The 15,074-nt window shown below is 31.2% G+C and overlaps 1 protein-coding gene across 1 annotated transcript; it reads left to right on the plus strand.

The window, feature by feature from the left end:
- The first annotated feature begins 12,227 nt into the window (after nucleotides 1–12,227).
- LOC139900442 (glycosyltransferase BC10-like) lies at nucleotides 12,228–14,546 on the plus strand. The gene is made up of 2 exons (XM_071883214.1): nucleotides 12,228–12,713; nucleotides 13,908–14,546. The coding sequence occupies exons 1-2, from the start codon at nucleotides 12,228–12,230 to the stop codon at nucleotides 14,544–14,546; spliced, it is 1,125 nt and encodes a 374-aa protein (XP_071739315.1).
- Nucleotides 14,547–15,074: the final 528 nt, after the last annotated feature.

Consider the following 15,074-nt stretch of genomic DNA (forward strand, 5'->3'; position numbering starts at 1 on the left):
TAATACTAATATTAATATTAATATTAATATTAATAATAATAACAAATGTAATAATAATGTAACATTTACAATTGAACTTGTAATTTCATTTAATGTATAATTATTACAATTTATTAATTAGATGATATAATATGATAACACTTATTGAATATTTAATCTTTATATATTTTATATATATACATTATTACAATTTATTAATTAGGTCCTAAATATATTTTTAGTAAGCCAAAAATTTATAGAACTTATTTTCGGATCACCTTTTATTTTAAAATTATATATGTTTGAATTTAACTTACTTAATATCAACCAACTGATAAACGAGTTTATTTTCACTTACTAAATAAGTTCGAAACCATATAAATATATATCCAATATACCTTATATATATATATATATATATATATATATATATATATATATATATATATATATATATATATATATATATATATATATATATATATATATATATATATATAGGTTTATTCTATCATATATTATTTTATTTACAATATTAATTAATTCATATAATATTTTAATTTATAGTAATTAATATATTTAGATATATATGTATCTATTTACATGTAGTTGTTCGTGGATCCTCGGGATGGTCAAAGGTTAATTGAACACACGAACATAATTTTCAAAGTTTTTGAGAATTCAACATTACAGACTTTGCTTATCGTGTCGAAAACATATAAAGATTAAGTTTAAATTTGGTCGCAAATTCCCGGGTCGTCACAGTACCTACCCGTTAAAGAAATTTCGTCCCGAAATTTGAGTGAGATCGTCATGGCTAACAATAATAATGTTTTCATGACGAATATTAATTGATAAATAGAGTTTTATCATTATTGAGTAATACAGATAAAACAATTTGATTATTCGAAGCGTATGAGTGAAGTTATCACAAAAAAGTGAATTGAAGAAATAAAATTTCGTCTTAAATTTTGACGTTGTCTTGGTTAAATTCCGGAATTTAAGGGATTTAAAAGAAAATCTTGGAAGTCTATAAAATTTGATTTTTCGGTAATTAAGGAAATTAGGATACTCTTCAGTTAAATACGATAATCTGTCTCGATTACCCTGTCGGATATTTCACTATAAATCCAATCTCTTCATTCCTTTATATTTTGGAGTTCCACCCTTTTGTTTTTCTCTTCGCGACTTTAAGTCAAGCGAATAATGATTCAGAATTCGTAGGTATGAAGTTTCAAATGAACATAATTAATGTTCTAAGAGATAAATTGTAATAGCACGATTTTGATTGGTTAAATTACCCGAATTCAGGATAAAAGATAGAATTATCTGAAAGATATGTTCTCGATATGTTTGGAGATTAGATAGAATGTAAGAGTCGTGTAACATAGTATATGATGACGGTATGGTCTGTGAATCATCACGTTTCATTTAGAAACTCAACACGACTTACTGTAATATAATCACGTTGATCAAGTGTCATTATATTATACTAACTCATGCATCAGTTCCCAACATTACTTCAATAACATTCATTTTTTAAGCTCGAAAGTTTGCAGAATATAGAAACTTACAGTTTCTATATGATGTAACACTGATAGCAAGAAGAGATTAATGATTTCAGATAAGAATAGTTATGAAAATATCTTCAGAAATATGGAGGATATTTATAATGAAAGATACGATGATATCTTGGAATTTCTGAATCAAATTGTGATGAAGAAATTCATTCACAATGATTTAGAGCGATTAAGGAGCAACGTATTCATTAAAGATTTCATCAGAAACATAATCATCAGGATTCTTTTATGTACAAGTTTAATCCTTGTTCAGAGTCGCTTTCATGATTTGCTCAATTCATTTTTCAGTATCAAAATCTTTGAGCTTTTCTAACACTCCATTCTTTATCATCAAACTTTTAACTGTTAAGGCAGTTTTCAGTTTTTACTGTTTCATCAGCTTTTTCAAAACTCAGTAAACTGATTCATAAGCTAAAGCGCTTTTCAGAAATTCAGAATTGAAATTCGTAAATACAGGAGATAGAAGTTATATATATATATATATATATATATATATATATATATATATATATATATATATATATATATATATATATATATAAATTGTTGTCGTAGAATTGCTGAGAATTTCGAGATTATCAATTGATGCCTTCCGGTACTTGGTATGGTAATTATCGTTACAAGATACCGATGAGTTCATGATAAGACTTCAATAGATAAATATATTGATTTGTCGTAGAGATTTGAGCCAAAGAGCAACGAAGTTGCTAGTACGTCTGCTGGTAATCAGATGGAATATAAAAGGTTCCCCGGTAACAATAAAAGAGCACACATATATATCAAAATTATAATAAGGCTGTTTCAAATGAAAAGTCGAGGTTGACTTGCTGGAGCTGTGACAAAATTGGCTAATTTGGAAAGAGATTGAAAAGTTATTTTCGGTAATAATAATGCTAAAGGGATTTGCACAGCTACACGTTAAACGTTTTCTCGGTTTCTGAGGGTTTTCAGGTGCATATCCATATGCATAAATCTTTCCTTTCGTAGATAAAGTGCGATTGGTTCATTCTCTCGATTGAGGTGTTTTTTTAAGAATCATGAAAGGTTTGAACGCAGATTGAAATCGTCAAGATATTAATGAGGTTTAAGATGAAATCAAGTGGCAGACTTGAAGAATTGTTTAGTTTCATATGTTATAATCAATATTTTAATTCATTTTAATTGTCCACTGTTGGTAGTCCTCAGTTGATTAGTCCACAGTTAGCTAGGAACAGTTAGCTAGAATTTTGTTAGCGTGGATTCTTAACAAAATTTCTCATAGTTATTTTGTTTGTTTCTAACAAATTTTATCCGGTCAAATGTTTTCTTCATTATGCCACTTGTTAGATTCTGATAGGTCAAAATCCAAATATGAAATTTGATTGGAAATGGTTTATTCTGTGGTGAACGGATTCATTTATTTCTGTGGATGTAAGTAAGATAGTAAATGACTGTTGAATCAGATTCGAGAATGTACAGTGTAACTTAGTAATGTGAAATCTTAAATATTCCTCGGGTATTACCTACCCGTTAAAATATTTTCATCATTAACAGTTTGTACGAAAGAATTTTTAATCACAATCTTTATGAAAATATATATACATATATATATATTCTTCAGATGTAATCATGGATTTATTGAGTTAATATGATATTAAACTCATATGATTTTTGATTTGAGCTAGAATAAGTAATCTCTAAAACTATTAGGATCCACATATTCTTCACAGAATATTAATGAAGTTATGGATCAATACTTCATTGTTAATTATTACGATCCACATATTCTTCGCATAATATTAATGAAGTTATGGATCAATACTTCATTGTTCATTACTGTTGGTACTCCTTGGTATCTATGGTGCGTATGATGTTGATGTTCGTGGGACAGATTGTGAAATTGAGGCTTGGGATGCGGATGTTGTTGTTGGTGATGGTGGTACTGTTGATGTTGCTGAAGCTGGTACATTTTACACCATATTTTTCAAGGCTACACTCGGGTGTGAAGCTTGTTGACTTATTACTCCGGGATGATTGTCAGTAGGAACGAGCGGATGTATAAGGTTTTGAATTTGAAATAGTATATGATCATGGTGAGGTATTCGGGAAATGAGAATGGAAATGGTGTTTCGAATTGGTTCGCCGGTAAGTGCTTCCGGTTCATCGCCAAGAGGTGAATTCGGTTGACAGAAAGGATCGCCTTCTTCGCGTCTCCATTGATTAAATCGACTACGATCCATCAGATGAATTGGGGATGGCTGATTGATTGATTCATTCTGGTGACACTGATTCGGAGTTAGAGTGGGACTCCATATCGGAATCCGAGGAATTTGAACTAGTTGTGAGTTTCATTGCGTACGATTGAGTAAAGGATTTTTCGATATGAAATGATTTTCGACTATCGAATGGTATTCGAATTACATAGAATATCTATATATAGAACAAAAGATTTCGTAGATTACGGAGGAATTTACGAAATATATCAGGCAAAGTTTATAGTGACAGATATACTAAGATATGGATTAGCAGATACGCTAAGATATGAATTTTTGTCTATACACTATTCATGCAATCAATGAAGTAAGATGTGTCTAGACTAAGAATGATAAGCAGGTAATTTTCGACAAGAAATGATAAGCAAAACTTTTGACATGCAGACCAGGTTCAAGTCCAGACTCATTAATATAACCTAACAACTACTAGGTCGAAGTCCAGACTTCACTAATGCATCCTAACTACCTGTTAGACACACTAATGTCGACCTGGTTCGCTAAGACCACCGCTCTGATACCAACTGAAATGCCCCGTCCTAATCCATCCGGACGAAGTCCATATTGATTATAAACGATTCATAAGAGTTGATTACATCGCGAGATACTTGACCTCTAAATGATACATTTTACAAACATTGCATTCGTTTTTAAAAGACAAACTTTTATTTCATTGAAAGTTGACAGTTATGCATACCATTTCATAATATCCAATCTATAAATGACCTAATCTGTCATTTACTTAATAATCATCTCTAATGAACTTCAACGACTCGAATGCAACGTCTTTTGAAATATGTCATGAATGACTTCAAGTAATGTCCTTAAAATGAGCTAATGCACAGCGAAAAATTTCTTTCAAACCTGAGAATAAACATGCTTTCAAGTGTCAACCAAAAGGTTGGTGAGTTCATAGGTTTATCATAAAATAATAAAATTCATCATTTTGATAGACCACAAAATTTAAATGTTGCATGGTACAAATGGGGCCGAATCCTATACCCACCTGTAATGTACATGCTATATATTTTAAATACAGTACATCTTTCTCGTGTACGAAACCATTTTCATAAATCATAGTAACCGTACACATATCTTGTGCACAAAAATAACATACACATAACCTGTGTATAAAATCATTCTCTCGATATATAACATTCACATCAACTGGTGGCAATTATCATGTCCACATAATTCAATGGTGGCAATTATCATGTCCACATAATTCAATTGTGGCAATTATCATGTCCACATAATTCAATAATAATCAGCAGAACTTCTGTCTACATAATAATTCATTCGAGGAATGTTTTGCTTGTGTCTATCTCGTCAAACATTTATAAAGGCATTTCAAGTAGTCGCAGTTCAAAACATATTTCAAAAGCATTTAATAAAGCAGTTGTAAAAGCAGCGCATGTATTCTCAGTCTCAAAAATGTAAAGAGTAAAAGGGAATCAAATGAACTCACGCATATAAATATTGTAAAACAGTTAATAAAGCATTTGCATGTATTCTAAGCCAAAAAACGTAAAGAGTAAAAGGGACAAATGAAACTCACCATAATGTATTTTGTAATAAAAATACATATGACGCCATTTATCAAATGTAGGGTTGGCCTCGGATTCACGAACCTCAAATAAGTAGTCGTTAAAAATATGCCCAAGTCCGGATTTGAACCCGCTACGTCCCACTAACCCGTAAATATCCTTAACCATTCCTCCATTTCCGATTTTCTTGTACATTTATGAATCGAATATATATTTGACTTGTCTTATTCGGTTTCAAATTTCTTCATCTTCTTCAATCAATTCAATATCACTTATCATCATTCATTCATCTTCTATAACTATGATTATCATAAACTAACATCATCATTATTATCAATCTTAGCTACCATCATTATCCTTTCGTATTGTCATAATCAAAACCAACGATTATCATAATCATCGGGCTTTGTTATTAATACAACCTTCGGTCATCATCAAACTTCTCTCATCATCTTTATCATCCTTTTAACTCGCCATATTATCATCACCAAATATAATTCGTCGTGATCACCATGTTCAACGTAATATCATTATCGTTTTTCATAATCATCATTACATACACCGTCACTGTTATACTCAGCCCAACAACATGTCTTACTTGAATTCAAGGTTCTCGGCCCAACAAGGGATACTCAGCCTAAATAATTAAATAAAAACGGCAGCCCAAACTAGAACCCGTTATCTATGTTGTTGGGTTTAAGATGCTTTTTGACAAACGCATAAAGCTAGATTAACAAAGTTGCTTTTCACCTCTGTACGTTATCATTTAATATTATGCTTTCATCACTCATCTTAGAACATCGATTGTGTAATAAAAAAAAAAATAGAAGTTGTGGCCATGTTATCCAAACACTTGGTCCAATATGCAATTCTTATTGCAAGTTTAAGTAAAATATAAATGGCCCACTGGTGACCCGATCCAACGTCATTAATCTGGCTCGATATGTATTTATTAGGGGAGTTGTTTCAATGATTTGTTGAAATTGGAATCCAAAGTGCATGTTACTTTTTCATAATAACAATCATAACAGACGATTCCCTGATATTATTAATATTACTCGGTATAATTAAATAATTAGTAAGTGGGATCATATATACCCCTTGCTTGATTCCTTGCTAGTCGATCCAAAAGCCAAAAGAAAAAGGATGGTTCCCTCCTGCTTCCCACTAACTTCCACCTATCTTTTCTACTCTTGTTCCCTCTTTCTTTTCTTAAATATCCAACAGTAGCAGCAGGTTTTAATGGTGAAGTCATGGTGGTTGTGTTGATTGATCGAAGACAGAAACAGAAAGATTATGATTAGTAGCTGTTGCCGTATAACATAATGATGGTGGCGGTTTGGTTGTGTTTGTGGGTTTGATGGTGTTTGTGGTTCCAAGAAGATTAATAAGAAGATGGTTGTGTGGCGATGGTTTGATCATAGTTCACGAAGAAATATTTAATTTTCTTGGTTTGTTGTGGTTCTTCAATGGAAGTACAAGTATAATATCACTTATAGCCGTTAATTTAGCACGCGTGTGGCACAATAGGAATAGGGTGGCAATAACTATAAGATGTTATAGGGGTTGTTTGTGATAGTTTACGGACTGGACAGCAAAACAAGATAGCAGTTGCAGTAATGGTGATTCCATGATTTTACGGTGGTGTTCATAGGAAAGTTTAGGGTGGCGAAGATGATTGGTTGTGGTGATGTGAACCGCGTACAGGAAGAAGAAAGAAGGAAACAAAATTCCTGATGCAGGTGTGGTGGTTTTTGTGTTGAGTTTCATTATATAAATTTTGATAAAAGAGTATTGAATATGTTATGATTTTACACATATACATTGATGGGTTTGTGTTGTGGTTGAACCGAATCATTAAGTGATCGGCTTGGGATACTTGACTCGTTCGAAGAGTGATGAATGGTTTACCAATCAATGATAGAGTGCTCAATTGTTTTATATTGAGTGGTCTTGACAAGAAGAATCAATCCAAATATGTTCAAACAAAAATAGAAAAGAATGAGATTGAGATAGGCAACAACTTCGTACGATTATGATTTTGATATCTAACAACAATTGTCTGTATTGTAATTGAAATCGCTGCCCCTTGACTATATTAGATATAGGAGACAAAGTATGATAGTGATTCACAACTGACTCCATCTATTTAATTCGTTTGCCAGATTATGAATAAATATTTATAATAGTAATTCTATTTATAATAATAATTAATAATATTAATATTAATAATTATTAATATTAATAATAATGTTAATATTTAGTAATAACAATACTAATACTAATTATACTAGTAGTCATATTCTAATGTTTGTTATAAAAATAACAATAATTTTTATTAATCATTTTAATACAAATGATAATAATAATAATACTAATATTAATATTAATATTAATATTAATAATAATAACAAATGTAATAATAATGTAACATTTACAATTGAACTTGTAATTTCATTTAATGTATAATTATTACAATTTATTAATTAGATGATATAATATGATAACACTTATTGAATATTTAATCTTCATATATTTTATATATATACATTATTACAATTTATTAATTAGGTCCTAAATATATTTTTAGTAAGCCAAAAATTTATAGAACTTATTTTCGGATCACCTTTTATTTTAAAATTATATATGTTTGAATTTAACTTACTTAATATCAACCAACTGATAAACGAGTTTATTTTTGCTTACTAAATAAGTTCGAAACCATATAAATATATATCCAATATACCTTATATATATATATATATATATATATATATATATATATATATATATATAGGTTTTTTCTATCATATATTATTTTATTTACAATATTAATTAATTCATATAATATTTTAATTTATAGTAATTAATATATATAGATATATATGTATCTATTTACATGTAGTTGTTCGTGGATCCTCGGGATGGTCAAAGGTTAATTGAACACACGAACATAATTTTCAAAGTTTTTGAGAATTCAACATTACAGACTTTGCTTATCGTGTCGAAAACATATAAAGATTAAGTTTAAATTTGGTCGAAAATTCCCGGGTCGTCACAGACATCTTAACATAAAACACGCAAGGTCACTAATCCATACTTTATCTTGCAAACGACCAAGTCAAACATAGCTTAAAGAATGAAATTAAAAGATCAGCTACATACACGGTCAAGGTACGATCGACTGCACAGCCAGCCGCAGAACCCCAAACTGAATTGCAACGCAGTTTTATGAAAACAAGTTGCACGGTCGCCACTACAGTCAATCGCAGTGCGACCGCAGTTTTCTCTGTTCTTAATTTTGACCAAATAAAGTTTGACTAGTTCCCGACATCTATAATTCATGAAACCTTTCTCAACATGCTTAGAATAGATGCCTTCTCCATACTCAATTGAGTTTCGGTCATAAAAACACTAATTGTGGTTAATTACGCCTAATGACATCTTAATGACAAATTAACCAAGATTAGGCATAACACATAAGTGTTAATCAACAACTTGTGATTTTAATTCTTATCTAGACATCCTTAGTATGATCATCAAGTATCAACACACTTAAGTCAATGTCACTAGAACAATAATTGATATTGAAAATGACTTAGTGATTAATTAAGGCTAAATGAGGAACAATACTCTCAAGTATAACTAGTAATGACTTGTAATCCTAAAATACACTTAGATACATTTAGGATGGTCACCAAGTCTCAACTAGAGATTGCTCTTACCTTGTGCATGTGTTGGACATTAATGTGTGCTTACACATTAATAATGCAATATGTTATATTGCAAGTAAGCTTGCTAAAAGCTTAAATTACAAGTTGTGCAAATATCTATATAGTAACTATCTCTTGCTATGTGTGAGTATTACTTGCTACTTGCTAATATGTTTAATACTCATAAATTTATCAACTTGATTAACATGCTTGCTATGTGCTTACTAGTTATGATTCAAGTAACTAGTCTACTCTAACAGATTAAGTGTAAATTGGTTCACAATGAAATTATAGTCAATTATCTATTTTGGTCTAAGTAACTAAGTGTGATTGCTTATTCAAGAATGACTTAACTTTGATGTCTCTACATACTTCATGATTATCTTATAAAGACATCATTCAATTAATCTCTACCTAAACCCGAATGGAACATGATTTGTGATTAATTGAAACTAGGAAGTTAATGACATAGTGATTAGTCTTTAGAATTGAACCAAAGGCATTAATGTGACTAACTAAGTCTTGACCAATCTGGGATTTCCCAAAGTATCAATCAAGACACTTCTCCAAGAATGTTGGGTTTACCACTAATGGAGTGTTATGTCACTTTCATGCAATAAGACTAAATCTCACACACTTAATGCATATAGTACTTGCATAGGATGTTTGGTTTCTTTTGCAGGTGCTAGAAGGAGTAAAGGTGCCAAAATGTTGTGTTCAAATTTGAGTCAAACGGTTATACAACGGATACTAAATTTGGACTGGAGCACGCACGGTCGAACCACGGTCGATCGTGCAGGCAACCGTGTGTCAACGGCTACTTTTTGAATCCCACTATAAAAGGCAAACATTAAAGAGCATTTGAAGCTGACCCTCTTGCATATTTCAAAGGCATATTTTCAGAGATCACAAGGGCTCTAACTACTACTCAAATGTGATCAAGCAAGAGAAGATTCTATGATCTTATAGATATAAAATTTGGTTGTTGTAAACTTACTAATCAAAATCATTAATCCTGTGAGTTTACTTAGTGTAATGGATTTCCTAGTATTGTCTTAGGATCATCATTACAAAGTGTATAAGTCTTGTAACTTCAATTAGTAGAAGTATAGGCTAGCTTAGTGATCTACTTTCTTAAAGGGACTTAAGAAGTTGATTAATCTTATTTGAAGATTAATACTTGTCCAAGGTGAAGACAAGTTGATCTAGGTTGGAGTTCATCTTTCAAAGGGATAGAAAGATTAGGTTTGTTGTCTACCAAAGAAGTTAAAGACTTGTAAATCGGATCTCCACCGGGTTTGAAGAAAAGTGCTTAGTGAAGCAACAAATCCTGATTAGTGTAATCGGGGAGTGGATTAAGGTGGATTAGTTAACATCCACCTGAACCACTATAAATCCTTGTGTCTATGTTCTTTACATTACTTCATTTATCATTTTGAACATATACACTACACACATCAAGTTTGAGTTGAATTGGTTGATCAAAGTTAATCGAATTTGGTGATCAATCGAAAAAGTGATAAAAACGTATGAAGTAACTATTCACAACCCCCCCCCTCTAGTTACTTACAAACTTTGTTCACAAACATGTAGATTGGATGAAAATATTAACATTTAAAAAAGACACTTTGTGATAAATGTTTTTATTTTAGCAGAAAAACGCTCGAAGAAATAATATATACTCCCTCCGTCCTATATTAATAGTCCAGTATTCTATTTTGGGATGTCCCAAATTAATATTCCACTTCCATAAATAGAAAAGAAAAAAAAGCTTAAGTTCTATTATGCCCTTAATGTATGTGGATAGAATTAAAAGAGAAACAAAAAGCAAGGGTAAAACTGGAAAGTAAACAGAAAGTACAATACTTTTATGATATTTTCTTAAACTGTGTGTTTTTTGTCCGTGGACTATTAATATGGGACGGATGGAGTAACAATTATCGTGTTTTTCGAGCGTATTTTGAGGGTTTAGAAATTAGGGTTTAGATATTAGGGTTTAGATATTAGGGTCTAGATATTAGGGTTTAGAAATTTATGGTTAAGTGTTTAGATTTAGGATTTAGATTGAGTGTTTAACACGAACGGTTTAGAGTATATGGTTTAGGGTTTTGGATTTAGGGACTAAACCCAAAACATTAAACCCTAAACCATAAACCCTAAACTCTAAATCGGGCTAAATTTGGACAAAAAGTACTTCACAAAACATGAAAAAAAAAAACGTTCAAAGATTAACATTCTTCACAATCAATATTATCTTGAATGCTATTTTTGTCGATCGTTTTCCGCCTAAATAATAACATACACCACGAAGTGTCTTTTTTAAATGTTTATATTTTCGTGTGATCTTGATGCCTGAAATAAAAAATTCGAAAAAAACGCAAATTTGTTTCCCCCCGCTTCCTCCCAATTGATTACCTCCCCATTGATCCTACCCATATATATATATATATATATATATATATATATATATATATATATATATATATATATATATATATATATATATATATATATATATATATATATTCTTTCCTCCGTCCCCGTATTCATGGTCTACTATTTCATTTTTAGTTGTCCCAAACTGATCAATAATTTTCATAAATGGATAAAAATAATAACATAACGTTCTTTTATACACTTAACTATTGCATATATATAAGGAAAAAAAGTAAAAAGTACGAGTAAAATTGAAATTCTTTAAAAAGGTAAAGTATAATTATGAGATATTTTAAACTATGTGTTTTTTGTACAACAACAATTAACATAGCAGCGAAGTTCGTGACCATCTTTCTTGTTGGTTATGATATATGATGATAGTATACAAGTATTTTAATTACATATACACACAAAACACATTTAACACCACAACTATATGTATTTACAGAATTTAAGGTTTTAAAACAATATAAAGTCATCTTTAACATCAAAATTGGTGTGAATTGTTCATGTATATCATGTGTAGTAATCACACCATTCCTACTAACCAAAAAAGCCCATATATTGTACTTTCCTGTATTATGTTACTTTGTAATATAAGAAGTTATTATAGATCATTAAAAATTACACAAACTATCTACAATGTTTGTCAAAACTAATATGAAACAATCAAAACAAGATATGAATGAAGGCTATATCATTCATGTAGCATCAACTATAACAATGTGTGTGGTCATGGCACTAATAGTGTTTGTTCTTGGCACATTCATCGCTAGTCGCTACAAGGCAATTATGGTTCCGAAAGATTTGTATTTTCCTCAAGTCACTTCAATTAGGCAAACTCATTCTTCATCGGTCTACTTATGTCAAAAATCTTCATCAACGTCGTCGTCTTCTTCTTCTTCTTCTTCTTCTTCTTTGACTCATGTTGTGGAATTTAATGATTCAAATGGTTTTTTCAATATTTGGCACTCAATGGACGACGAAGAACTCATAGAGAAAGCTAAGTGGGTCCCACGTGTCGCTGCGTATCCGTGGAAAGTGGCTTTCATGTTCTTGTCTAAGAGAAGTTTGCCCCTGGGTCCATTTTGGGAAAAGTTCTTTCAAGGACACGAAGGTCTTTTCTCAATTTATCTTCATATGTCTCCTGATTTCAACTATGAACCTCCAAACTCGTCTGTGTTTTACAAACGACGAATCCCAAGCAAGGTTTGATATACAACAATTTTTATGTTTGAGATCTATTAGTACTCTATCAGACTATAAATATGATATTTCATCAAAGTGAACATATTATCCAATAAAAATTAGATTTTTCTAACGAAAACCTTTAGAGTTGTCATTAACATACATAAACGATAAGTCAAACATTTAAATGTAATGAACAACATTCGTGAAGCTAAGATTTTATATGAAATGGTGTCACTAAATAATATTGAAATATTTCAAAGTCACAAATTTTGATTAACAAACTATGATCAAGTAAAAAAAAGTCTAGTCACCTTCTAATACAAATGTTTCCGCCAGGGAGGGGACAGGGGATGTTCAGCCACCCCCAATGGGCCTAATTGCAATGAAAAATTAATAGGTTATAATTGATTATTTTTCTTAAGCCACCCTCAATTGAAGCTCAAATAATATTTAATCAAAATACATGGACAACTTAATTATCCATTATTTGTATCATTGTATGGGCCAAGTCAGTTTACCCATACTTTTCTAGAATTGTTAAATAGTGTACCAAATGTTATGGTTACTTCGTGAAAGATATGGCTTGTCGTGAGCAAACCTTGTTTAGTTTTTGCATATTGTTTTGACAACACTTATGTATTTGGCTTAACTTATACATTTTTTTATATATATCAATATAACAATATGACACTTTATTATTGTGGTTATCATCTAATTCTCGAGTAAGCCATCCTTATTGTGAAATTCTTGCTCCGCCCCTGAATGTTTCATATGCTTTTTTTATAGGAAAAGATCCATAATTACCTTGAGTGAAACTAAAAAAATTGAGACATATGTTTGTTGATGCTAATTTAGTTTGAAGATAAGAAACACAATGCAGTCACCAACTAACTGCAGTGAAGTTTGAAAAACTTACGTTTCAATAGACAAAATAAGGTTAAAAAAAGATTGTTGGATGGGCTTTTGACTTTTCAATGGTGTCACAGCCCAAATACATGCGGAGAGACTTAATAAATGGACTAATCATTGGACTAATTGATGGACTAATTGATGGACTTTGAATGGTGTCACCCCATAATAGTATACCTGCATTTCATCTGCTATGATGTACAACAATTTTATATACATTAACGATAGCTTCAACGACCCTTGTTAGAAAAATGTTTAAAACTATAACGATTCTAGAGTGTCACATTTAGCTATTTTTTGCAGCATGTTCACTGGGGGAAACCATCCATGATCGATGCCGAAAGACGACTTCTAGCAAATGCACTACTCGACTTCTCCAATCAAAGATTCATATTACTATCAGAAACATGCATTCCTCTATTCAATTTCACAACCATTTATAACTACTTGATCAATTCAAACCACAGTTTCCTAAGCTCATTTGATGAACCTACGAAAATAGGTCGTGGGAGGTACAACAAGCGAATGGGTCCCACGATAACGTTGCAAGATTGGCGTAAAGGCTCACAATGGTTTGAAGTAAACAGAGAGCTTGCAGTTGAAACAATTTCAGACAAAATTTATTATCATGTGTTTCAAAAACATTGTTGGCCACCTTGTTATATGGATGAACATTATTTACCTACACTCGTAAATAAGGTTCGTCCTGATTTAACGACAAACAGGACTGTGACGTGGACTGATTGGTCGGGTGGTGGATCCCACCCGACGACGTTCATGAGAAAAGATATCACGGAAGTGTTTCTAAATCGAGTTAGATACGAGTCCAATTGTACATACAATGACGCTCATAGCTCGATTTGCTTTTTATTTGCTAGGAAGTTTCATCCTAGTACTTTACAGCCATTGTTGAAGATAGCTCTGAGGTTGTTAGAGTTATAGTTCCATTTTGATTACATAATTTTATCAATATTCATCAAGAATAATGTTTATGTTTAGTTTCTATACTCGTATTGGTAATATACAAGATAATGTTATGAACTTATGATGACTTGTTTATTTGTAGGATGAAATTTGTAAACCATAATGGACTGAGTTAGTATAGATGCTGGGATACTTGTGAATTAGAACATTATTTTGTATTCTGAGATTGAAAAGTATCAAAAAAATAATTAATTTTCAATCATTATTAGAAAAGGCTGGTTAATAATGGAGTGCCACTAAAAGATGGAGGAGTGGGTTGGATGTAAATTAAGTGGGAGATGGGGTTGGATGGAATAGTGGAAGAAATATAAAATGAGATTCTTGAATCCTGAAATAGAAAGTGGAACAAAGGGAATGATTTATTGATTCCGTATATAACGGTGTGTCGACGTTATGATTCGTACCCCACTAATTTTTAGCCATACACCACCAAACATACTTTACAGTGTTGTACAGTACAACACCATAATGCATGTTTAGTGGTGT

This window comes from Rutidosis leptorrhynchoides, chromosome 3, assembly GCF_046630445.1.
Source record: "Rutidosis leptorrhynchoides isolate AG116_Rl617_1_P2 chromosome 3, CSIRO_AGI_Rlap_v1, whole genome shotgun sequence".
In the NCBI taxonomy this organism is placed as follows: domain Eukaryota; kingdom Viridiplantae; phylum Streptophyta; class Magnoliopsida; order Asterales; family Asteraceae; genus Rutidosis; species Rutidosis leptorrhynchoides.